The sequence below is a fragment of the Pleuronectes platessa genome, chromosome 7, assembly GCF_947347685.1.
Source record: "Pleuronectes platessa chromosome 7, fPlePla1.1, whole genome shotgun sequence".
NCBI classification, from domain to species: domain Eukaryota; kingdom Metazoa; phylum Chordata; class Actinopteri; order Pleuronectiformes; family Pleuronectidae; genus Pleuronectes; species Pleuronectes platessa.
The window spans coordinates 19,469,636-19,496,545 of record NC_070632.1 but is presented as its reverse complement, the minus strand read 5'-3'; the positions used below and the strand labels follow the sequence as shown (position 1 = coordinate 19,496,545).

General features: G+C 40.3%; 1 protein-coding gene across 2 annotated transcripts in view; it reads left to right on the top strand.

The window, feature by feature from the left end:
• Nucleotides 1-26,910, top strand: part of plxnb2b (plexin b2b) — a 130,505-nt gene that overhangs the window by 93,194 nt on the left and 10,401 nt on the right. For both annotated transcript variants that reach the window (XM_053426247.1, XM_053426246.1), the window contains 16 exons: nucleotides 787-968; nucleotides 2,029-2,177; nucleotides 4,826-4,934; nucleotides 6,429-6,565; nucleotides 7,022-7,204; nucleotides 9,201-9,294; nucleotides 11,580-11,777; nucleotides 14,178-14,357; nucleotides 16,564-16,700; nucleotides 18,053-18,153; nucleotides 18,426-18,655; nucleotides 20,850-21,031; nucleotides 22,989-23,055; nucleotides 23,981-24,127; nucleotides 25,306-25,462; nucleotides 26,199-26,299. In XM_053426247.1, coding sequence (XP_053282222.1) covers nucleotides 787-968; nucleotides 2,029-2,177; nucleotides 4,826-4,934; nucleotides 6,429-6,565; nucleotides 7,022-7,204; nucleotides 9,201-9,294; nucleotides 11,580-11,777; nucleotides 14,178-14,357; nucleotides 16,564-16,700; nucleotides 18,053-18,153; nucleotides 18,426-18,655; nucleotides 20,850-21,031; nucleotides 22,989-23,055; nucleotides 23,981-24,127; nucleotides 25,306-25,462; nucleotides 26,199-26,299 — 2,354 coding nt within the window. The remainder of the gene's footprint in view (nucleotides 1-786; nucleotides 969-2,028; nucleotides 2,178-4,825; nucleotides 4,935-6,428; nucleotides 6,566-7,021; nucleotides 7,205-9,200; nucleotides 9,295-11,579; nucleotides 11,778-14,177; nucleotides 14,358-16,563; nucleotides 16,701-18,052; nucleotides 18,154-18,425; nucleotides 18,656-20,849; nucleotides 21,032-22,988; nucleotides 23,056-23,980; nucleotides 24,128-25,305; nucleotides 25,463-26,198; nucleotides 26,300-26,910) is intronic.

Sequence of the window (26,910 nt, the reverse complement as noted above, 5' to 3'; positions counted from 1 at the left end):
GTATCATCACGTATGTTTCTACAGGATATGAAGGATTCAGATGAGCTCCTCACAAGTAGTTTAAGTAGGATGGTTTCCATGTCATCTTCTAAACAAAGTTATTGGATCTGATCACAGACATGCTTTCAAAATTCAGAATACGAGCATTTCACAGCAGATGGTTTCAGAAGTGGGCTACAGGGTTTAGGAGGGGATTTACAATAGATAAGAAAATATATAAACATATAAAGTTATCATATTTTTCATGATAATGGTATTATAACAAAAGATGTGGTGTAAACATCAGTGTTATTAATGCACTAACACCAGTTAAAATAATATTTGCTTCCGCCTGCCTGTTAATTATGCAAAAACGACAGGACAGATTACCACCAGGTAATGGAGGGATCAGTGTGGGTCAGGAACCCATTAAGGTTTGGTGCGGATCCAGGATTAAATTTTTTCGCTTTCTTTAACATTGCGAGATAGGGAATAATAGATGGATCTTGCTTAGGGTGGTGATATGAATGTGCAATTTGGTGCTGATCCAATTAGAAAATCAAATCTTTCGAATTAAAATGTGGTTTCATAAGGTTTGGCCTTGGTGGAGGTATGAACTCTACTGAGTGACATTCTAGACACCAATATTTAATATAAAGTTGTGTTTGCATTTTATCTGTGCGATGTCGGCTTATCTTTGATTCTAGCATCTTTTTAGAAAAACACTCACTGTAATAAAAGCAATAGAGTTGTGTGATAATGGACTATTAATCAGCTTGTTTCTCCCTCTCACTACTTCTCATTTAGTCACCCTTTACAACTGCTCTATGGGGAGGGAGGACTGCAGCCTCTGTAAGAACGCAGACCCAAAGTACAGCTGCGTGTGGTGCGCCAAGCAGAAGGCGTGTGTGTACAATAGGCTGTGCAGTGCACAACAAGGTTCTGCGGAACCCCACCACATGGAATGCCCCGACCCCCAGATCACCGATGTGAGTATTTACTGTGTTGTCATCTCTCTGTGTCAATGCCTGAACTGGAAACAGTAGTTATTTTAAAGACTGGTGATTGGCGGTGAAAAAGCATTGTCTTTCGTGCTCGCATTGAAGCACTTTATCAGCCACATGTCTTTTTGTCCTCCTCGCTGACAGGTAGGTTGAAAAGCTGTTTCTCCTTGAAGGCACTTTGAGCTGATCTGCACGTTTAGATTGGATCAATTCTTTCTTTGCTCACTTAATTGTAGGTGTCTCATTGTCATTGACAAAAATCAGTAATGGTATTGATGCAACAGAACTTATGACCATACACACTCCTATTCAACCTGTTCAGTAAATATACACTGCCACATACAGCCACAAGGATAAAAGTTGTTTCCTGTTTTAATATTTTTGAATTACTTTAAAACCCATGACCAAATTAAATATTCTTGCAGACCAAGTAGCGACCGTATATTCCCTGATGGAAGCAGCCTCTTTCACCAGGATAATGCATCTTGCCACACTGCAAAAAATAGCTTGAGGAACATGACAAAGAGTTCAAGGCCTTGGCCTCAAAATACCCCAGATCTCAATCCAATCAGGCATCTGTGGGGTTTGTTGGAAAATCTATATATCCTGACAGATGACAAATTAAAGAAAAAAACAACAAAAAGTGTCTAAGTGAGGGTGTTGGGGCCTCCATGCGCCACAAGAACAGTTATGATGTATCTTGGCATCAATTCTGCAAGTTGCTCCGACTCTACCGGAGGCACAGACACCACTCTTCTACAAATAACTTTCACCATTTGGTGTCTTGACCAAGTCAGTCAGAAATCTCCCGTAGATGCAAAGTTGGGTTGAGATCTGGTTAAACAGAAAGTGACTAGAATAATACAGAAACAAGGGAAGTATCGTTTCTTCTCAGTTTGACATCTCTAGTATATGTATTGGGATCCAAAACAGGGGAGTGCTTTTTGAATCACATCTTCTTTCACAAATCGGAATCAGACGTTATCTAATCCTGTCTTGCTATAAACGCCCACCTCACCTCCACACTGTGTATCTCCCCATCCAGATCATCCCTCGTTTCGGACCCCTGCTGGGAGGCATCTCCATCACCATCCGGGGCACTAACCTTGGTATCCACAGGGAAGACATTAAAAACATCACTGTGGTCGGACAGCCCTGCATCCATCAGCAGGAGAAGTACTCTGTCTCCACGAGGTAATAATCATAAACCTTGATGAAAAGTATTTATGCAAATATATCTGTACAATGTCTTTTTATCGTATGCTGACGGGTTTTATCCAAGGCTAAGTATTGAGAGTGCTTTGGTTTTCCTCTAGGTAATGGCTGTATATTGGGTGGAATAATTTAACTGGCTGATTATACCAGTGTATTGATCTGAAAGTCTCCAGATGCAGGTTGATTCAGAAACAGAATGACTCTATTTAAAAGGGGACAACGTTGGAGGAAACTGAGAGTTAGAGCGTCCTTTATTGAAAATCCGATTCAAGAAAAAAGCGCAGGGCAAAAGGAAAAATACTAGTTTCACAGTGGACTCTAAAACATCAGGTTTTTTTTCTTCCTCTCTTGGCCTCAATCTGTTATTTAAGTGTAAAGGCTAAGGGGAGGAAGTTTCACGAGCCCTTGATGTCTTCCACATAAGAATTTAATAGTCTAATTATTGAGGATACGGTTTAGCAATACAAGTTAACACTGTGTTATCAATGCTGAAGGTTATATTCCTTGAAGGTTGTATTAAAAGGTATATATATATTCTGCAGCTGTCAGATAAATGTAGTCGAGTAAAAAGTGCAATGTGTACTTACATTTTAGTGATGAAAAATCATGCAATCAAACTACTTGGACAAAGTACAAGTATAAGGGTATTCAAGTGCAGTACCTGACTAAAAGGACCTTATTGCTTTTTACTGCAGGGGAATGACGTCTCCCAGCCTTGAAAGGTGGTTTTTAAATAGATTCTCTGACCACTTAGTCAGTTATATGTGACTGCTGATGGACAGGACGTTCTCTTTGGCTTCACAGCAACATGACTTCTTGGAAATATGTGTTCACCAAAGCACTAAATACACGCCACATGGATTTGCAGCAGATTTTGAGAGGTGTTTTCATGCTGCAGACATCCTGTTCCACCTCATCTCAAAATAGCTTTAATGGGCTGAGTATTGGCAAAAAAAAACTGGAATACTCTGGCAAATTCACTCTAGGGGTGTTAGAAATAAGTGTTCATTTTATGAAAAATTATCCATTCAAAGGATCCACATCGTCGGCCCACAGCTACTAGATAGACCTGTTGACACGAGCAGGATGGATCTGCATATACGGAGAATTCTTGCTCTGCCATCCGCATGGCGAGGCACAAACCGGGATTTATAAGACCAGCTGGAATGTTTTCTCCCTTATTACATCTACATTTGGAGCTCATGTATCGACTGTATCCTCTATTTTGTTTTTATATGTGCTGCGTAAACGCTTGAGTTGTTTATAGTGGCGGGCTCAGGAGGGCGCTGGCCCCCAGGGGAAATCTGACTGGCCCCTGAGGTGCCCCATGTACTGTCTGTAGATAAATTCAATGACGGGCTGGTTTTTTGTTGTTTTTGCTTAATGCTATAGAGATAACGGTAAACAATGAATTACTTAAATGTGCACCTTACTGTATCAGGAATTGTGCATGGATGTTGAACATATAATCGGCCCCTTTATGACTCCTTATTTAAAGAAATTATAGATCCGCCTCTGATTATGTAGCTGACTTGCTCATTTTTAAAATCAAATTACAGTTTTACTTATGTTTACTTAGTTAATTGTTGCCCACATGTTTACCCGAATGAGGGCTGTCATGTAAATGGACCTCAGTAGCACATTTTCCACTAAGGGCTGCAGCCGACTGAGACGTGTTCGGTTTATCACAGGGTTTCCAGTAACTACAGATGCTGCCATGTGGGGAAATTCCCAGAGGTTTCAGTTTTTGAGCTCCGAGAGTCAGTTGGTCAATCTGGCTTTAGAATTCAGGTAATGGCTGCCGGAGTCAACAACATTAATGAAATATCAGCTTTAACCTGTTCACACACTTTTTTAACCGAAGCCTTTTGAGTTCTCTTTTTTAAAGTGACTTTCATAGAAAAAAAACAAAAAAATTTTAGGTTTAATAATAGTGCCGCGTAAGTTATTAAAGATATTAGAAGTCACGTGAACACTTCACATAGCTAACTCGAATGGATGCATCTGGACAAACCTGGCATAAGGTTATTTGTTCTGTTTCAAGGCTGCAAGTCAGACTAACAAAGATGAGAGTTTTGATTTGCATTAGCTTTTCAGGTTCAGAGACGTTAATCAAATCTCAAACCAGAGGCATTGGAATATTTCTAATATAGAGTACATTTTCATTTTTATTTGAAAGAAAAGTGTCAAAACCATCTCCTTGATCCAGCTTTTTTAATGTGAGCGTTAAAGGCATTACTTTGCCTTAGTTGACATATCTTTGTAAATGTTTCCATCAAAATAATAAATCAAGGAAAATTATCAGTAGGTAAATTGGTAATGAAAACTGGAATTAGCTCTCAGTACATTGCATTACACTGCCAAGACCAAAGAAAATGTTATGTCAGAATGTTAATGAAAGTGATACAAAAAGCAGATCCACTCCAACATTTTGAGGGTTCTTCTCTAGCCAGTGCCCCATCCCTCCACCGAGTCTGGTACAAATCGGCCAGGTACTGTTTTTCTAGAATCCTGTGGACAAACAAACAAACAAACAGACGGGGTTGAAAACACAACCTCCTTGTTGGTGGTTTGTTATGGTCTTAAATGTGTTCTTATCTTCCCTGTTTTCCTGTTGACCTGTCCAGCGTGGTGTGTGAGATTGGCCCTGTTGAAGTGAAAAAACACTGGGGCCAGGTGGAGGTGGAGGTGGAGGGGGGGAAGAAAGGAACGTCCTCCATGGTCTTCACCTACAGGGTAAATACTCTTCTTACATACACACGCACGGACACAGACATGTGTCTCCATGTCTTCTGTGGACATAACATTGAGTTATGTTGATGTCCTGGAGACTAACACTCACCTTAATCATAGATACATGATTTACAATATGGGGATTACATTTTTGTTGTCCCCAGAGCAAACACAGACACGCACACTTTCTCTCGCACCTTACATTAACGACATGACACATTCACCTGCCCCTAAACTTAAACATGATGCGCGCACACACACACACACACACACACACACACACACACACACACACACACACACACACACACACACACACACACACACACATCTTACATTCCAGGTCTCAACCCCTAAGCAGTCCTTTGATGGTGTGGAGACCAGCTAAATGAACTCGAGATTATGGTCTCAACCAAAATTGGTTTGCACACACACTTAAACACACACTAATCTTACATTAATTGTGAGGACATAATGCGTTCGCTAGCCCCTATCCTCAGCAATCAGAGATTAATGCTTAAGTCTGTAAATAAACGTAATTCACAGCTGAGTCCTTAACCCCAAAACACTTGCGCACCAATGAAAGTATCCTCACAGTGATGGAAATTTGTTCACAAAACATAGAAAAACACGCGCACACACACACCCCCCCCCCCCCCCCCCCCCCTCCCCCCACACACACACACACACACACACAATTATACAAGCACCACATCTGCCTCAATTTGCTGAGTCAACAGTTAGGCAGAGCACTCCCCTGTGGGGAAGCTTTAGTGGAACCACAGATATGAAAAGCCAGTTAAATAGCACCGCTGCAGTCTGTTAAAGTATTAGAGAGAAAAGGGGGACTACTGTACAGCGTCTGGTTAAAGAGGAATGCATGCACATTCTTACAATACTTTACCATTTCAGTGTGACTGCATGGAGGTTATTCATTTACCAATACATTAGATGGTGTATTTGAACATGGAAAATGAAATGCCCTTGCTATGTACTGATAAGGGCTTCTCTGTAGGTAGGAAATAAAATAACATAATGTGTGTAAGAGTGTTCCTCTACTATATATACTTTGTGAGGACCATTTTAAGCATAGACCCTACAGAGCGATGACATTTTTGGAAAGTGAGGACATTTTGACCAGTCCTCACTTTTTCAATGGGCTGTTTGAGGGTTAAGATTTGGTTTAAGGGTTAGGGTTAGTTATTTAGTTTGGATGGTTAGAGTAAGGGGCTGGGGAATGCATTATGTCAACGAGTGTCCCCAATAAGATAGAAGTACAAACGTGTGCATGCATGCATGTGTGAGTGAGTAAACATTTCTGATAAAAGGGGCGGATCAAGGACGGTGGGAGGAAATGTGTGTGTGTGTGTGTTTAACGACATTATACTGTATCTGTGTTTGCCTGTGTGTGTGAGCTTCTTAGTGATTGTAAATCCTTGTAGAGAAAAGATGAGTATGTGTTCGTGCTGTATCGTGTGACACCCTCCCTCCCACCAGGACCCGATTCCAGAGACGGTGACGCCGACCAGAGGTCCTAAGGCGGGCGGCACCCTCATTGCGATTAATGGCCACTTTCTTGACACTGGCAGTAAGGATGATGTCCGGGTTACCATTGGAGGGGTGGACTGCGCTGTGTAAGGAAACTCTTTTCTCAATAATTGTCACGCAAAGACCAATTCTCTTTCAATTCACTCTCTTAAGTTGATAAGTGCTACTTGTTATTCAGACATTGTATTCTATTGAAGTTCTACAGTATGCACACTTTGAAGCCCGTAAATTGATAGTTCTTTTTTTTTTTCATTCCTGAAGAGAAAATGGAATTGACCTTAACTTTTGGTGCATAAGCAGGATTTTTTTTTTTTCACTTTACCATTTGCCTTTGCTGTTGTGACCATGAGTGTTCTGTCAAAACCAGCCCACAGTGACATTTTAGGCAGAGGTAACCGAAAAATAACGAGCTAGAGAAGCAGCAAAGCCAGGATTTAACAAGCTGTCAGGCTGCTGCTATGTTGGCTTCCACTTCACGGTGACCTTGTGTGGCCCCCACTCTTCGAGCCAGCCAGTACTGAGGTGTGTCCTTGTCTTGACAGGGAGCATTTCGGAGAAAAGATCACCTGCAGGACAGGAGAATATCGAGCAGATAAGGTGCCCTCCGACCCTCTCACCATCATAGTGAAGTATGGAAAGACTACCACAACATCCATTCCAAATGCCTTCCAGTTCTTGGAAAATCCCATCGTGCTGGACCATCAACCCAAAGGAAGCTTTGTCTGGTCAGTTTCATGTAGCATCCTGCATTTCTCCTACCTCTAATGACATTGCTTATGATATTCATTGGTTCCTTTTAGCATCTTATGATTTACATATATTTGTTTTTTTTCTGCTTTTATTTAACTGAAGGTATATAGGACTGGATTGGAGGTTCAGTGAAATCATGCAATTATGCTTTAAAGGATGCTTTAATACAGGGGTGTCCAAACTACGGCCCGCGGGCCATCTGCGGCCTGCCTTCCATTTTAAATTGGCCCGCCTCAAAAAATAAATAAATAATGAAATTAAAAATTAAAAAAAATTAAAAAAAAAAAAACCAACAATTTAGTAGTACTTTAATGGCACTTACTTATAGCACTTTGTAGTTTAGCTCTATTTTTGAATATATTATACTTTCTTGATTCTTGCTGTTCTGGGTTTGTACCCTTGAATGCACTTATTGTAAGTTGCTTTGGATAAAAGCGTCAGGGCAGTCCGCTCCAGGACAGTCCGCTCCAGGGCAGGGGGGGTGGCGCCGTGAGTGGCCCGGACCTTCGTATCTTTTTCTATATGTGGCCCTCGGGATAAAAAGTCTGCACACCTCTGCTTTAATATCTGCTATATGGCTTTAGGGAACATTGGTCCATTTCAATAACTAGTATATGAATTACCATGACATTTTTGTCATGGGTTCATAGTCCCCAGAGGAAAAGCTGAGTCTTTTGTGATCCTCTTGTGTCACCATGAGGTAAACAATTCTGGGTTTTGGTTGAAATGTCATTACAACTATTTGACGTATTGCTACAAAATCTGTTATGCATATTCATGTCAAGCTGACAATGAACTATGATTGCTTAAAATGTCCCCTTGTGCAATACTGTTTGCTTCAGTCTCTGCTGAGCTTGTATTGCTAATTAGCATATGTTAGCACCTAAGATGGTGTATGTGGTGAGCATTACACCTGATAAACATCAAAATGTTATCATTTTCACATTGAGTTTGAATTAAAAGTAACATTTAACTTAGGTTCAACTACTGCCACAGAGTTGTGTATTACACTAATTAAACGACCAAACAACCAAACAATAGTCTTTGTTTGTTCCCACATCCCACATCTGTTTGATGTAAATAGACTTCAAAATGTAAAGAAAGCTGTAGGAGGCTCCGTCTGCTTATTACTATTGTTCATAAAGAAGTCACTGTTTCCCAATTATCTACAGCAGAATGAGAAAAGTGTTATTTGGACTGAGCGTCATCATAATAGACAAAATAGGACAATAAGAACAAGGTTGACGAACAAACAAATTTCCCTTTGAATGCTTGAAGCTCTGCTTTTGTTTTTAAAGTAGAGAATCCCCCCCCAAAAAACTGCTCAGTTGGCTTCGATGACAAGGTTGAACCAAAAGTAGTCTATATGGAAAACTGAACACTATGAGAGCCACCTGCCTTGTTCTCTGCCCTCTAAGCTTCTCTCTGGCCCAAAACCTTGATAAAGGTTATAAATGCCACGAACCCTACGAGATTTGCAGTGTGCGCAGAATATTTCTCACACTCATGTTTAGGTTAAGGGAATACAAATGCCACCATTTGATGTAACAAACTCTGTGATGATCACTGAAAATGGAAGCATTCGACGAGGGGTATTTCATTTACATTCAGAGAGGTTCAGACAGAGAACATTTCTTCGACGGATCATCATAATGACTAATTAGCTTTAAGATTCAGTTAACATTTTTTTTTAATATTGGATGCATCAACCTATCAGTGTTGTCAACAACTGATTGTCCAATCAATCAATTGCCCTTATTTTCACTGAATAGTCTCAACCAATTTTCTAACAATTTTAACACATCTTTACAACTGAACCTATTTAATTTTCTCTGACTCACAATTCCTGGTGAAAATACCCCCGATGCAATTGTAGAAATGTGTCCGTCTTCTTATAAATCTTCCCGTGAGTTCATCTTATTGTGGGACGATATATCTATGCTCTTAAATGTGTTGTTTTGTGTGTTTCAGTGGAGGCAGGAACATTGTGGTGACTGGCTCTGGTTTTGACCTGATCCAGACTGCCGTGCTGATGGTGACTGGAGACAACTCAACAGCTTTGGAGGTTTCCTTTTATTTATTTATTTATTTATGTATTTATTCTGTCACTATGCAGCTCTAAAGCCGTTTTCAGACATGACCTGTGAGTAAAATCTGGAAAATTGGCTCTGGAGTTTACCTGCAGTTTGCCTCTCAAACATGCACAATGCAGCTCGAGGTTCAAACAGCAACAAATCCTCTGCATTATTCAGGCGAGAGGTGGAGCAGCCGGGTGTAGCAGGCAGAGGCAGGAAGTGATGTATAAACTCTGCTGCGGAGATCCCATGATTTTCTTGACAACACACAGGCACCGTTTTCATTTTTGCGTATGTCGAGCTTTCAAAGCCCCATCAATCCCCCCCACTTGCTCACTGTGAATCCAGTTGGGAATCCCCTGCTGTGTTCACACATCGGATTCTCCTGGATTTTTACGGACATATACTAGGAAGCCATGGGGAGAAAGTCTGCAGAGAATGCAACAACATTTGCGTTGACACATGAACCTCCTCCAGAGGAAATACAGAAGATAGGCAGAGTTCAGTGCACGTCTGAAATCGGCTTCATGGGATATTTACATTGTTCCCAACGCTTTCTGTCTCTTCCCTATGATTCTTTTTTTTGAGAACTACAGTGGTGACATTTAAACTCTGTGAAGCATTTGATGTTTGAGACTGCACACACGCACATACGAATCTCCTCTTCTGTTTGCTTCCACTGATCAGTGGGATTTCAAAAGCCTGTATTACTTCATCTTCACTTGCACCACTTCACTTCTCAGACCATAAATCCTTAAAACCTGTAGGATGCAGATAGCAGCACCACTGTTTCACCCTCCCACAAAATCGAACTAAGTTCCTCAGCCAGCTTAATTAAGTCGAGCGGAGTCTGCCAGGGAACCTGAAGGAGTGGCACACAGCAGCTTGCTGGCACCTGCCCTCCAGTGAACTGCGCTGTGTTAAGCAGCAGCAATTTTGCTCATTTCATTTAAAGGGCTAAATTTAATGCCGGCATTAAGGTTGCAGAAGATTATGCCACCGTGCTGATCTTTACCACTTTACTCCCGGCCAAATCCTTGCTGCCCAGGGACAGCAAAGATTTGCTGCAAACTAACATCAGATGTAATGTGTTATGTCAAAGGCTGGTCAACTTCATTAAGCTTCTCTTGGTTTAAGTCCATCCACTGAAGTACAGCCAAATATCTAGAGTCATTTTGGCTGCTGTCTTTTGGTAGTAGCATGTTGATAAGATTTTAGGTCAAGTAAGGGGCTCAAAGCAGTGGTGGTGATTAAGAAAATATACTTTTTTTTTTTTTTTTACTGCATAGTGAAAAGTATTTGCAACATTTTCTGCCAGATGTTGTTGTTGTTGTTTAGCAAACTGAACCAACCAACAAAACTACGGTAGTTTAACATGACATCTTTGGCCTAAAGAGGATTAAAGGTAACGGGGCATATCACATTCTTTTAGCACCAAGCATCCTGGGCCACATCTCTCGCTCAGTCAGACTTACTAACACAACATCATTAAGTAATTGCAAACAGAAATGACCTGCATGTGTATTTGCATATAGAGCAGGACAGAGATCTAAACTCAAGTGGACACTGGAGACGCTTGTGCTAATGCCAGGTGTGAACAGACACACTCAGCTGTCCACTTGTGATCGATTCACTCCCAACGCTCGTTAACACAAGGTCTGAGCAGATATTTATTTAATACTGCAAATTAATTTAGTAATTAACTATTTTATTGCTGTGAACCTAGAACTGAGCCTAGATATAGATTTACAGATAGTTGGCAGATCACAATCCTCTGTGTGGTTTAATGACAAAAGACATTCAACTGGTACAACCTCCCACATCTTACATACATGTTTAACACTAAGTATTTCTGCTTGACTTTTATAAAGCCAGTGCTTTTCGCTGTGTCCTCCTGAAAAGCACAATTGTTTTGGTGTAGGGCTGCAGGGTTCAGCTGTCACACACACTGTTGTCAGCCCCATGTGGAAACAATCAGAGAGTGACAGAAATATCACCATCGGTCCAGTTGCTCAAACACAAACAAACAGAGCCAGAGGAGGAATGGCTCGACGTGCACACAGATTTAACAGAGGCTGCTATTCTACGACGGGAGATTAGGATTTTAATAGAATGACTCAAAAGTGTCACGTAATTGTACCTTCCCCATTTTACTAAACCACCCCCCCCCCCCCCACACACACACACACACACATCCCTCCCGTCTTGCTTATTTTCTCCATGTCACCGTTTATTTTTGAGTCATGACACTTAACTGTCCCTCTGACACTTTCAGAACGCACGCGAAAAGAACGACACGGTGATCCAGTTTCTATCTCCAACGGTGAACGCCTCCCTGAACCAGCCCTTTAAAACCTCCATTAAACTGGACAACTGGGAGAGGGAGCTGAAGCCCTTCGACTACCACCCCGACCCCTCCTTCAATGAACTGACGAAGAAGGTCATCACCGAGGCCAGCATCATCATCGTCACTGTGAGTGCATGCCGGGCAGCCTATGAGATGGCGCTGTGTTTCCGAGGAAACAGCCTAATTAGCGTGAAGGAATTAAGACAAATGGTTTTATTATCTGACTTGAGGATTATAAGGGGGAAGATGCTGAGCTGCAGTTACTGTGACACATTTTCACTCTTTAGCTGCTATGGTTGAGTATCATTGTGTTTATAAATTATCTAACATTTATTCTTTTAGCTCAGTGGTGTGATCAAATTAATTGAGACTAATGTAAATCAGAAGTCGCAAATAGCAAACGTGAGTTCAACTCTTTTTTTTTTTTTTTTAAATATTTTTATTAGGAGGTAAGGCACAGTAGGACAGAAATCAATGTCAAATTTACATTGGGTATCATAAAATCTCAGCACGACAATCAGCAATACACAAAGACATTGATACCACAAAAACATTGCGCATCTTGATCAAGAGTAGTATATACAGTCTTCCTCCTAGGAAGTTTTTCTTATTTTATGGACCACATGAACGTGGTCCAGCAAACAACACATTACACAACTCAATGAAAACAACAACAATAATGATAGATAGATAACTGGAAATTATATTAAGTAACAATTAAGTATTAAAGCTGCACAGTATAAACAAATTAAAAGGAAAGAAAAAATAAAATATACATAAATAAAAAAAAATATATATATAAATAAAATAAATAAATAAATGAATGAATAAAAAGGAAGAAGAAAGAGAGAAAAGAGAGAGAGAGGGGGCGTGAGTTCAACTCTAATAGAAGGATGAGAAAATTGCTCTTATTGTAAAGACCCATTTCTGTTAAATAGTCTGGGCACAAGGTCATTAACACATTAGACGATTGAGGTAGACATTTTTCTTTTTCTGTTTCTAATTTTATTATTTTATATTATAATTATAAGACCACTTATATTGAGTAAAAAATGGAACAAGAGAATTGGCGATTGAATTCAGAAATAATAATGTAATTTTCCCCACATTTTAAGGTTGAATAAATTGTAGAGAATTGTTATTATTTATATTAAATATCAGAAAGTAGAGATAATTATCCTTCTTTACAGTGAATCAAAACACTTTAGACGAGCAGAGAATCAGGAAAGTGAGAAGCTGAATTTGTAAAAAAGATTCCTTCGGATAGACTTATTTTTTTATTGTGTTTTTTATTTTCATTCTTTATTATTAAGCATTTTGCAGATCATTCTCTCATCTTCTTAGAACTCAATAGATTGCTCAGTCCAATATCAAACAATCCTCTTTTTGGTTTCAAATGTGAAACTGGTGTTGAGGTTTAGCAAGAAAATACAGTTTCATTATACAATCAGTTTTGGAGCAGCTGCTCTATATATTTAATATATTCGTTATATATAATTATGTTAGTTAAAATACATTATACTGTATTGTTAGTAAAGTCTTGTCTTTCTGACAACTTGATTAGAAGTTGAGTCCGATTTGACATGTGTCTATAATGGGTTCAGTTGTATACTGTAGTACTGTATATGTAAAGGCCAGTTATGTGGAGTACAAAAATAGAACAGACATATGGCAAGAAAAAAACTAAACAGAAAGAGGACACTTCATTTATTCTATCGGCTGTTTTTTTTCTTTCTGGTACTCGCTGCCGTTGTTTTTTGTTATTTTGTCAATTTGGTTGTATATAATTACAGAAAACACTGAGAAATGCCCTTCATACTTGCCTAGATGTTTTCAGTTTGTCTGACAGTCTTTCTTCAAATCCAAAACATATTCACTTTACTGTCACATGCGACAACGACAAGCAGCAAATCCTCCCCAGTGAGAAGCTGAACCAATAACCAATTAATCAGAATGGCTCAGATTCCTCCTGATAGCCTTCTTTACGTCAGCTTCAGGGCTCCACAGTATTTTCTCTCCAAGTGTATTTCAGTAAACACACTTCAGGTAAATTAGACTGGAAAGGCATCTGCTAAAAAAGCTCTGAGGCTTTTTCCAATTACTCTTCTGTGGTTTACCCGGGATATTTTCACCTTTCTTATATTGCAGACTGCATTAGAATAATTGAAGGCATGTCTGTGTAGATACAGAAGAGAGCTGTAGAATCTCAAAGTGAGCGGTGCCTTGCCAGAGCTGTGGGATTGACTGGAGCTTTGCCTACAGTGATTTATGAAATAAATTACTTATGTGCTTACAATGACTATAATCTTAATCTTTCTAATTAGTTTTGGCGCTCATTGTGGAAGAGCTGTTGTAAACTTTCCACCCATTACAAATGAAAACGTTTACAATAATGTTTTTTAATATTCAACATATGATGCAGCGTCTTGATTGTTTAGAAAGGCAGTAATTAATTCTCCCCCCCCCCCCCTAATTGTTTTTTTAAATCACTACTCTTTGAGAATTACTGTTGCTCTTCCCCTGCAGGGCCGTGGATTCTCCAAGGCTATGACGGCCAAAGAGGCTCAGGCGTTTGTTGGTGACGTTTCCTGTCTGGTCAACACACTTCAGGACGATAAGCTGTTCTTGGACCCGCCCTCCTCACAGCCCCGAGCTCGCTCCAGACGCCAGCGCAGAGACACCCGACCCGAGCTGCTGGATCTAGCGGTCAGTTATGACACAGACACAAATGTTTTAGATCCTTTACGTCAGTGCCACAAATGCCGCACTGCATAATAACTCTGTTGCATTTGAAAGTTATGCCCTGATATTGTTATTTTTGTAAATGTTAAAAGTAATAGCGTGAGTAATAGTGTGTAAGTATTATTACACATGCATCAGTGTGTCAGTAGCTTCTTCCTGTTGAAGATGATTAAATCAATTACAGATTAATTGTTCGCTTCATGAAAATTAAGAACATTGTAATGATTGGGAATTTTTCCATCACCAGGTTTGTTTTGTCCATCAAATCATCCAAACCTCCAAATAAAGTTATTAACTAGATAAGTATCAAAATTAGTTTTGAAAATGTCACATTTCCAAATTGGGCTTAACCTCTTAAATATATGATTAGATCAGTTATGTAAAGAAAACAAATTGGAGCAAGAGTGTTTAGAATTAGCGAGTAAAATTATAATCAATCATGTAAGTTTTAATCTATCTCATCAGCTAATTTAAGCTACAGGATAATGGCTTTTATCTTAATTTAATTCTTTGAAATTGTCAGAAATGCAGTATATACGTATATTTGAGCATTTTCAATCATATATGTTGACTTAAACAGTTATCAAAGTGGTTTCCAATCGTCTTCAATAGTCAAGTCAGTTCCATTTTATTATTATAGTACCAAAACCGTGACAGAAGTTATATCAGGGCACATTTTCATATAGAGCAGGTCTCTTTTATTATTTACCTACACTGAATATTGTCACAAAAGCAACCTATTAAAAAAAAAATAAAGACATCTTAATATAGGAGACAGAAAGAGGGAGAAAGCTTGGGCAGAACTGGGCAAAGGGGGTCAGGGCATAATGCAAGTTCCACATACAGATGTATAGTAATTGTAATATGAATACATACAGATGGAGAGAGGAGGTTGTTGCATCATGCGAAGCAGCATAGCTAGGGGTTGGATAGAGGGAAGCCTGAGCCAGCACTAACTCTAACCTTTATCGAAGAGGAACGTTTGAAGCCTGCTCGTAAACATGGAGCAGCTGTTGCCCTACCTGAGGCTCCCCCTCACATTCCACTCCTAGGCTGCTTTCAGACGTGTGTTGAACTCTGGACCTTTTCCTGGTTTTTTTTTCTTCCCAGAGGGTAAATGAGAACATAAATGTCTGAGTCAGTGGCTACTGGAATTTTACATAACTTTTCCCGCCAGCCCCGTCATTAAACATCTGAGCGAGACCGTGTGAGAATACATCAGGGAAATGTCCAGAAAATTCACTACGAGCGAATGGTCGCGGTGATGACATGTCTAATACATGACAGATGCAAAAAAACCTAAAAGATCAAAAGACCATACTCGTAGTAGACGCTGATGTCTGAATGTTCCGGAAACCCTCCTGTTGTTGGGAAATAGGGTCCTATGAACTCTTTAAGATATTATGGTATCATGCATACTGTTGGGCAGTTACCGTAAATCTATATTGACGTATCATATTTTAAAAGTTCTCTATGTCTTGTGTGCCAAAAATGACATTTGTAAAATAACTGACATAAGTGCAGTAAAAGTATAAATGTCATGAAAAGAAAACACTCAAATAAAGTACAAGTACCTGAAATAAAATACCTGACTGAGTTCCCCTCCACCACGGCAGACATGCACAGACTTGTAGATGAGTTCCTGCATGGATCATGAATCTTTATAACTCTCGGCGTGTCCTCTGTACTAGTTGAGACCCCATTTTTTCACTGGTTGAACAATTTTCATGTAGCTACAGGCCCTTATAATCACATTTAATTACAGCCGAGCCGACTGTGATGAATACTGTAACCCCGTCTCATTTCTTCTAAGCGAGCTATTGTTTTAAGTCTGTGCTTTGTATAAAGAATTGACACCGCGCCACTATCAAGAGTAGAACCTATAACTGCATGAAAGAAACTTGATTATAAAGTGTTGGCTCGATATACCTATGCATTTGTTCAGTTAACGTGGGCGACCGACTTGAGCGTCGCCGCAGCACTTCCAGAGGACCCTGAAAGGTCCCTCAGCTGTTTTAGCAGAGCTGTGGGCAATTATGTAGATTCTCCTCTGTCCCCATCTTCCTTTCTAAGGTTGTTCTGTTGAATCTTTACCATCGACACCATCCTGAATATATCTGCGGCTAAAACGGTGCAGATAATAACGTTTCCTCTCCGTGTTTATCCGCAGATCAAGTTTGGGAAGGGAGAGTGGGTGGTTGGCTCGGTACGGTACGAGAATAAGAATGAGTCCTCGCTCTACATCATCATCCCTGCTGTCATTGTGCCCATGCTGATGATCATCGCCATCTCTCTCTACTGCTACAGGTGAGCAGCTCAACTTCACACTCACTTTAATAATAATGAAGAAAGCGAACATCTTGTAATTGCAGATTGAGATTGGTGGAAATTGTTGACTCTGAAGTTAAATGTCACTCTATAATCTCTATTAGTGCTGTTTAAGATTTGTTTACTGTTACTATTTTACCCTTGTTTTTGCGGGAGGGACTATTTCTGTGGGTTGCTGAGCAAATAATCAGAATATTCCTCAGGATTGACCAAACAATTACTGAAGTATTTTATGCTATTTGCTTGTGTGTACGGCCTGATTAGCTAGTGACCCCGTAACTCTTCTTTAATTGTTTTGGTTTTCCTGAATGTGTAAATTAAATTGCAAAGAAATTATTATTTAGTTTAAATGTTTTTTTCCTCAACTTTTATCAGACTCTAAAAGCAGTAATCCAAGTACAGTGGATTCATTTGGGATTTTGGAGGGACACTGCTGCACAGATTGTCCCATTTGAAAAGTTGTTTTGTCTCTTAGCCCCAGACAACAGAATGACTGCATCATGTTTTCTGTAGCAGTTTGAGAAAATGCTCATCAGCAAATAAATAAAATTGGCAAAACTTGTAAAGCGCTAAGCAGATACAACAATGTTTTAGAGAGGTTAAAGAAGGCATGGTGTATCCAGGGCTTGGAAAGAAAATATCATTAAAATACCACAGTCCCACAGTAAAATAATTTAAAAAAGTACATTATTCAACTAGACTAAACTAGATTTAAATTAGCATGTTTGTTTACCTTATTGATAGTTAATAAATATATGAATAATGCTGTAAGCAGTTCTCTTCACTCCAAGGATTTAGTTTTATTGTATATATCCATGAATGTAGACTTGTGCATCTAAGGTGTATTTGTATAGTTATTTAAATCTGCAGTATTAAAGATGTTTTCACTCTGCTTTGATCCACAGCAGCACTCGAAAAAATTACTATTATATCCTTTTTGTCTCTTTTGAGATTAACTGAAATTAATTTAATTTTCTTTACATTACACCTCCACTAACACATGCACATATGTTTTTACAGGTAATCATGTGATTGTTAAACCTGCTGTTTTTTTTCTTCTAAATATTCATAAAACACCTACATCAGATACAGCAAACCCACCGTTGAGGAATAATAGCTGTGGTAGTCATCATTTTTGTAAGAACCAAAGAGAAAAAGTGTCATCAAGTTCTCAAGGAATTATGAATTAACGATTATCCTGACTAAACTCAAGTGCGTAGTCTGTGAGCAAAAGTTTAAATACCTCCTTTTCTATGCTGGAGTTAAAACAGGGAGTTATATTACGGCCAAGTTTTGCTTTAATGAGACCTGTATTGTGTTTTTGTGTTTAGGAGAAAGAGTCAGCAGGCAGAGAGGGAGTACGAGAAGGTGAAACACCAGCTCGAGAATCTTGAGGAGAGCGTACGTGACCGCTGCAAGAAAGAATTCACAGGTAAGAGAAGCTTGACAGGATCGTTAAAGCTCCTCAATGGATCCATGTCTCTGAGAAGCTATCAAGTAATGAAGTGCATCAAAGCTCTGATTACATTCCTCTGATGCATTGCACTGCAGTGAATGATATAAATTCTCCACTTTAACCTGATATTATCATCACAATGACAAGTAGTTTGCAGGAACCATTTATAAAACAATCTTTCATTGCCGACATTATGTGCCAGTCAGACAAAAATGACGATGAACCGGGTTTTTATCTCTGTCTCGCAGACTTGATGATCGAGATGGAGGACCACACCAACGACCTGAGCGAGGGACGGATACCCTTCCTGGACTACAAGACCTACACAGAGCGTGTGTTCTTCCTGCCTTCCAAAGATGGGGCCAATGATGTGATGATCACAGGGAAGCTCGACATCCCACAGGCTCGAAGGGCCACGGTGACCCAGGCACTCAACCAGTTTTCCAACCTTCTGAACTCCAAGACCTTCCTCATTAATGTAATTATACTGCACACAGTAGATGTTTACTACCAAGCGGTGATCATGGGGTCTGATAATGTCGGTAGACGCATATTTTGCAATTGTGATGTTGACCGATGCAAGATGCTTAAAAAGCACATCAAGATTTTCCTTGTTTTCTTTTTAGCCCCATCAGCAGCAGGGCTTGATGATGTCAGGGCCATTTCATTGCTTTGCACTGATCTACTCATTTACTATTGAATGAATAATTTGTATAGTGACATTAGTGGTTTTCAGATGATTTTTGTATTGTACTTTTTGAGAGAAGTATCAAGTGTTGGATAAACTCTCCACTTCCTCTTGTCGTGCAAAGCCAAAATATCTGGTGCAGCCAGTTGTATAACACACTTTATCAGTACATGTTTACATTTCACCCTGTTTTTATATTATCTAATAACAAAATTAACACAAACATTAGTGTGAAAAGTGCTACCTAAGATTGCAGAAACTATCTTTGAGAACAATATATATGATGAGTTCTTTGACTTTTTACTTTGGCCCATCTGCTAACATTGAGCAGGCTCAACGCACTTCAAATTAAGAAAACACACGCAAATAGAAAAAACACAAATTAAGAATCAAACTTGATCACTTTGACGACACATTCGCTGCCAGTGGTCACATCACATGCAAATACAGAAATGTGCTGCAAACAGTTGATCAAAATATTATAGAAATTTCAATAGGTGCACGAAGACACAATTCATGTAAATGAAGCATGGGTGTGTCGTTCCTACTGAAATCAGGGTTTAATTGCAATATTTGTTAAAATAATTACAAAAGTTTAGCTCTCATACATAGTTTGTATTTTTAATTAAAAGTACTTCACAGATTCAAGGATTTAAAGCTCAGAGTGAGTCAATGTGTTAGTGGAGTTATTACCCAACTTAACAAACCGGGTTGTTGTAATGAAGGAGTCCCTGTCATGTATGACCTGGAGCCATAAGACTATAGTTACACGTACAGGTGCTAATCCTAAAAAGCAGCAGGATAAATTCACTGTTGGTTTAGGTTTTTTTTACATTACATTTCATTTAGCTTATGCTTTTATCCAAAGGGACTTAAAATAAGTGCATTCCACCATGATGGTACAAACCCAGAACAACAAGAGTCAAGAGAGTACAATTTGGGGCGCCCTTAGCTCGGTTGGTAGGGCGTCCCCCCCATGGGCCTCGGCCAGCAGCGGACCCGGGTTCGATTCCAGCCCGCGGTCATTCTCTGCATGTCACTCCCCTCTCTGCCCCATTTCAACTCTGTCTCTGAAACTATCAATAAAGCATAAAAAATGCCAAAAAATAATCTTTAAAAAAAAAAAGAGAGTACAATTTCTTCAAAAAAGCAAAAATACAAAAGTAATATAAGTGCCATTTAAGGGCCACTAAATCGTTAGTTTTAAAATGTTATTCAAGGTATAGTCGGAAGAGGTGTGTTTTTAGTGTGCGGAGGAAGATGTGTAAACTTTCTGCTGTCCGGATGTCCATGTGGAGCTCATTCCACCATTAAGGAGTCAGAACAGCAAACAGTCTGGATTTTCAGGGAGTTCTCTGATAGCAGTAAAAGGGAATAACATCACGGCCGCCCTAGCCTTTGTTACTTAGATAAGCTTTTATTTCAGAGCTACAGGTGTGAATTTACCTGCCACAACGGCGATGGTGCGCACACCCCTACATCTCTGTGAGCTTTCAGAATCTGTCATAAGCCCAGGAAATAATTCGGTAAAGTCTTTTTTATATCTATTTTAGATTTAGGCTGTCCTCCCTTGAATTGAGGAGTGTGTAATGTTTTAGTTAGTGGAGTACAGAGTTAGCAGTGAGAAGCAGAAGACATAGCAGGGGACATGGGAGACGTGTGAAATTTCCTAATAATACAATATTACTGGCACAGACACAGCCTCTGAGGTGTGAACTCTATATGTGTGGGTGATTCTTCTTCTACTAATTGGCGTCTTTTCAAAGCCACATTATTTTACAAGGCTGAACTAAACTTACCTTGATAATTATTGTCTTCCCCAGCACTGGTCTCTTGATTATTTAAGAGCATATTATGCGGGATGTGCTTGTGTGGGTGAGATCTTCATTGGGATGATTAATTTCGCTTGTCATTTCACTTATTGTTTTGTCTCTCTCTCTCTCTCTGTGTGTGTGTTTGTGTGTGTTTGTGTGTGGCATTGTAGTTCATCCGCACCCTGGAGCGCAGTCATGACTTCAACGCCAGGGCCAAGGTGTACTTTGCCTCGCTGCTGACAGTGGCTCTGCACGGCAAACTGGAATACTACACCGACATCATGAGGACTCTGCTGCTGGAGCTGATGGAGGAATACGTCCACAGCAAGAACCCCAAACTCATGCTGCGCAGGTGAGTGGCGACCAATTCAGACTGTGCTGGTGCTGTCACAATTAAAATGTCTGTACTAATTGTATAGCTACGAAGTTTGGTATCATAGCAACTGCATTTGTTCCACAGTAATTGTAATATAGGCCTAGCAGGTCAGTTTTTCCTCGTGAAAAATCCCATCATCTGCAAGATATAATGGTACAAAATACATGCTCATTTACTACCCCCAACGGATCCTGCACTGTATTTTTGATTTGAGTACATGTTGTATTCATCAAACCTAAACTTTTGGTTTCGAAATTTTGTTTTTCAATTACAACGTTGGCTTCTTCCCCATTCGTTTAGTCACTCTTACCCTGAGATGGAGAGATGTCCTTGCGTCTGAGCTCTATAATCAGAATCACAGCATGTCTAAATGCTGGCACTGGTACGATCGGTTGAGGAGAACTGGGATTCAGTTCAAGATGTGCTGGGTTATTTATTTCTGTTGCCATGTTGTCTGTTGGATTTTTTCACTGAATACTGTAGTTCACAGTCCAGAGCCAGATGACTACTTGATCTATTCCAGTCTTCCTCCTTCTGTTTCTCCTTCTGTTTTTTCCCCACTTTTGAGTCAAATCATAACTGGTTGGATAGTTTCTCTTTTGCTGTCCCCAATCATCATTCTATTCATTTTCTCATTCTGTAACTTTTTAACCAATGGCTAAACATTTATTTAGGCGCATTATGTTTTATGATTGCCCTGAATACACAAATCAATTTATATATACTTTTGAGCTGTGTAGGAGCACAAGAGGGTGATTTTCAGAACAACTCTCATGAACGAATCTATCACCTGCCACACTTGAGCAGAGTAGAATCTGAAAACATTCAACATGTTTCAGATTCTATTTATAATAATGGCCCCTTTCACGTAGAGGAGAGATCAATTGACAGAGAAGACACTGACGAAGATGTAGAATTGGAAAGACAACAAAATTCAAGAACTTTTGAGTTATGGGTGCAAACAGTGTCGATGTGCTGTACACAAATACGCCTGTTCTCCACGGGAGTATTAATGTATTACTTCCTGCCTCCTGCACCCCCCCCTCACCTGTATGCTACTGATATTACAATGTTGTTGTGAGCGCCTCTGAACGGAGATTCTCCTGCTGCGTTGTCTATGTATGAAAGGCAAACTCTGGAGGATGTCTGGACTGAATTGTGTAGACATTATCTCGCTAATCACAATATCGCTAAGCATTCATCTGTCTAATATGACTCTTTAGGAAATAATGTCTAGAAGGTTTTAGTTCTCTTTTGTTTTTACTGGACTGTCTTCACTGTAATGATCATGTCAAGGTCAGATCATCGGTTGACGGCTGCCTCATCCCCCTCAGCAGGACCCACTTGTGCAACACTACAGTCACTCATCACTTGCCGGGGGGGTTATGTGATCTGAACTGTCGGCTATGCCGGGGCACACTGTGACTGGCTGTTATGAAAGTACACGTCTTAATTATCCCCCAATGGAGAAGCTCATTATGCTGATTAGGCCATTGTGCCAACAGAGGCCCCCTTATATACAAGGCGTCTAATTAGGGATGCTAACAGCTAACAATAAACGCCACCAGTGGATATCTGACATTAGGATGGGCAATCTGTCAAGTTCCCACTGACATGAGTGGTGAAATAAAATATCATGACATTGACAAGCTGTGCAGAAATTGCTGGTTTATGTTGTTGAAGGCAGCACTGTCACCAGAAAGTAGTGTGTCAATCTCCTAAGAGGATGGAATGAATGTTACCTACACTGGTACATTTCTTGGCTTATATATTGAGTGACATTCTGTAACATAACAATTAAACTTGTCACTGTATTTTCTTTGATTTACTAATTAAATGCTCTGCACTACTTCTTAAATGCAGAATTATTGCACGGAAATGATTTACTTGAAGACTGACAATGACAAATACTGCTCATTGTGTGTTTTTCCAGGTCAGAGACGGTGGTTGAAAGGATGCTGTGTAACTGGATGTCCATCTGCCTTTACCAGTTCTTGAAGGTAACATGGAGTTTTTGGTCACTAATACCTTTTATTACACAAAATGATGTCTATACGCAGGATGTTAAACATGGGTTAGCCTGTGACAAAAAGGCAATTATATCTTTTCTCAGCAGGGGATTCAGCTTCTGCGTTATTTCCCCAGGTGCGTCATGTTTGACGTCATGAGCCAACTGACTCTCACCTAGTTGCTTTGGCCAATTAGCATGATCATCCCGGAGTCATGTTTGCATCACTGCCGGTCGGGGTTGGAGCCGATAAGAACCTGTGTATAGTTATGTGACCCGGGAGTAAAAGACGATTGGATTCATTCCCATTGCAGACAAGCCAGGCGTTAGTGGGTATTGTGCAAAAGGGGCTTTACAGTTGAAAAATTTAACTTCATATATAATGAGTTTCAAAGATTATTTAATCAATGGGAAATAATTAATTGTGTATTTCTTAAACTCAGTTGTAAAGTCATTTTTATAGCAAAATACCAAAAGTTTGATGGTCCCAGCTCCTCAACTGTGAGGTTTGTTTTTTGTGTCCTTCATTTTAATCAATGGAATATTTAAGTTTTGTACAAGATATTTGGTGTCAACATATTGGGCTCTGGGACACTGTGATGAACACTTTGTCTATTTTCTGCTGTTTCATAGAATAAACTATTAGCCAGTGATGTTTGTTTGTTAAATCAGCCTTAGTCATAACTATGACAGATGTTGAACTTTATTAATAATACAAGAAATGCAAATAATACAGCTCTAAACCATGGGCTCAGTTTATGGATTTGACCATTCCTGTCATCTGAGCTCCTATTGATCATTTATCTCTGTTCTAAACTGCTAATCACAACAATTAGTCTCTTGACAACATCGGTGGCACCTTCTAAATGGCTTTGTGTAACTCTCTATGTGTGTGTGTGTGTGTCTGTCTGTACCAGGACTCTGCAGGCGAACCTTTGTACAAACTGTTCCGAGCCATCAAGCACCAGATCGAGAAAGGCCCTGTGGACGCCAGAGTGAAGAAAGCCAAGTACACCCTCAACGACACGGGCCTGTTGGGCGACGATGTAGAGTACTCCGTCCTGGTGAGACAGACAGACACACACACACACACACACACACACACACACACACACACACACACACACACACACACTTGCGCATAAAAACTTGAGTCAGAGAAATTGCACACACTGCTTTGTGATTGCATGGTGTTTTGTGCCTGGTGAGCAACACAAACATACACACACAAACCAACACACACACACACACACACACACACACACTACAGTTGCTATGGTAACCACCCCCCAAAAAATGAAAAGGGCCCCAGGCGACTGCCCGCTTTTGTGTGACATCCATTTTCAGTGTCAGTGTTCTCGGCACGAAAACAACACCGGCAACACATTCCAACATAGCAGTGAAATTCATGGCTTAGGTTGAAAGTATTACAAGTCGCTACAAGTAAAGAGGACAAGCCGCCACCTCAACGCCTCCTCAACCCTTCCTGACCCGCGCCTGCTCTGTATCCGTCCGGGCACCTTTCAGGAGCCAGATGAAAGACTGCGGCTCGCTTTGGTATTGTGTTTCAATAATGGGAGCTAATCCGAACACAGCTGTTTTCTGTTATAGTCAGCACAAATAAAAAGACCCAAGGGTAATGGCGATGTCGAGCACAATTATCAAATTAGCCCGAATTACACGTCTCCCGTCGTGATGGATCGCCTTCTGTGATTGAATTACAGAGGGAGAAAAAACGCGAGGAGCTACCTTTCACAGGCGGCGTTTCCTATTGGCTTTAATTCACAGCGTGCCTCTCTCATTCACTTTGAATGCAGACAGGCTTATGAGGCTGCTGTGGCGATCGGCCCGCCCGCTCCCCCTCTTTGAATCTGTCGAGCAGTCAGTTAGTTATTTCTGACAGAGTGAGTGAGTGTGGGAGGTGAGCTGGGTCACAGAGTTCTCCCACTGAGCCTTGGTCATTAGCTGGCCAAGGTGACAGAAGTCCTCCCCTCCCTTAGCAGCCCCCCCCCCACCCCAGGTGTGACTGCAGTGTATGTGTGTGTGTGCGCGCTCACAGAAACCCGGTTACCATGGCGACAACATCCCGATGGAGCTTGGTGTATATGTGGGTGTACGTGTGCGGGTGGGTCGCTAGGTGCTCTGGCCATGTTTAAATATCTCTGCATAGTTGTCGTGTACTTAGGTGCATCTGAACTGCACATGTTAACACACTGTGTTTTTTTGTGTGGCGTTTCTCTAGACGTTGCAAGTCCTGGTGCACGGTGAGGGTCCGGACGTGACGCCCGTCAAGGTGCTGAGCTGTGACACCATCTCGCAGGTGAAAGAGAAGATCATAGAGCAGGTGTACAGGAACCTGCCGTATTCCCAGCGGCCCAAGGTCGACAGTGTCACACTGGGTGAGTAAATGAAAGGAGGATGAATCGAAGCGGAAACCATCCAACAATATGATGATTACAGGGCAACAATCTCAAATTGGAAGCTTGGAATGCCCTTAGATTTGAATTAGTTCATGTAATTCTTGTAATTGTCTAAATTAATTAATGATTATTTCACAGATTTTTTTAAAGATCTCCCACTGTCTCTGTTTGTGGAATTGAAAATGCCTTTTTTAGGTTGAGACGTTGTTCAGTGTCAGCAGCATGAAATAACCCTCATCCCAAAACAAAGTTTCTCTCACTACTGTAGTCAGAAACCTTGGGGACTGACTTGAAAGGCTAAAGCTCTATAGACATTTTTCAACTTCAAAGCAATTCGTATTCCCACGCACGCTGCAGATCTCATTCCTTTATACATTTTAAATAAGCAGAGATCTGTTTGCGTTCATGGCAAATCCCAGAGATAACGCCCTTTTCACACTGTATGTCGCAGATGGTGTTGAGCTCCGGTCTGCTGTGGTGTAATTTTTCGAAAATAGAAAAAATGGCGGGTGGCAAATCACAGTTTAGAATTGGATTCTAAATTATTCACAAAACACTCATTCGTCAGTTCTTCACCTGATATCAGCTCAAGTGTGTCACTAAATCTCAAGAGAGGGTCGGATATCTAAACCCACATTATTATTGGATAACCTCAGGGTAATGGTGATCTCTGCTGAAATACATGTTTCATTTCTTTGATTGACTTTCACCACAGAGTGGCGCCCCGGTTCAACAGGGCAGATTCTTTCCGACCTGGACTTGACTTCCCAAAAAGAGGGCAGGTGGAAACGATTCAACACTCTGGCACACTACAACGTGAGTATGCGTGGAATTTAGTTTTCTTGAAGCAACATATATATATATATATACATCTTCTATTTTTCACTTCATATCAGTCTTGTGTCCCAGTGTTTCTGCACACCACATGACTTTTCTTCTATTTATTCCCATAATGTTTCTGGGCACATTTTTTCAAATGATTAATCTTGACACACTTAAGAGTTCCAGGAGTCAAATCAATGTTCACACACACGTGTATTGTAAGAATATGAAAACGTGTGCATCCTGTGTAATGTGTGCAAGATGCAGCATTTTCAAAACAATCTTTCATACAAAGGTAATCCTGCTCATGCTCACAAATCGAATCCCTCTGAAAACCACTTTTCCTTCACTTTTCGCTTCAGCAGATCAGCAACACGCTTAAAATCTTAATTTCTCACGAGCAGGCAGTTGAAGGTGCCTGGTCTTGGTTTGATCTTGTCAGCTCTCAATGGCGACAGAACACCACTAAATCTCGGTGGCACAGTATTGATCCTCTGAAAATCAAGGTCACTCTCAAATATCCTCTTCTTGTCCTGCCTTTCGGCCACTTAAATCCCCCTCTCTCAGAGGTACCGGGCTTTCTTTCATCCTGCCCGCTGATGGCT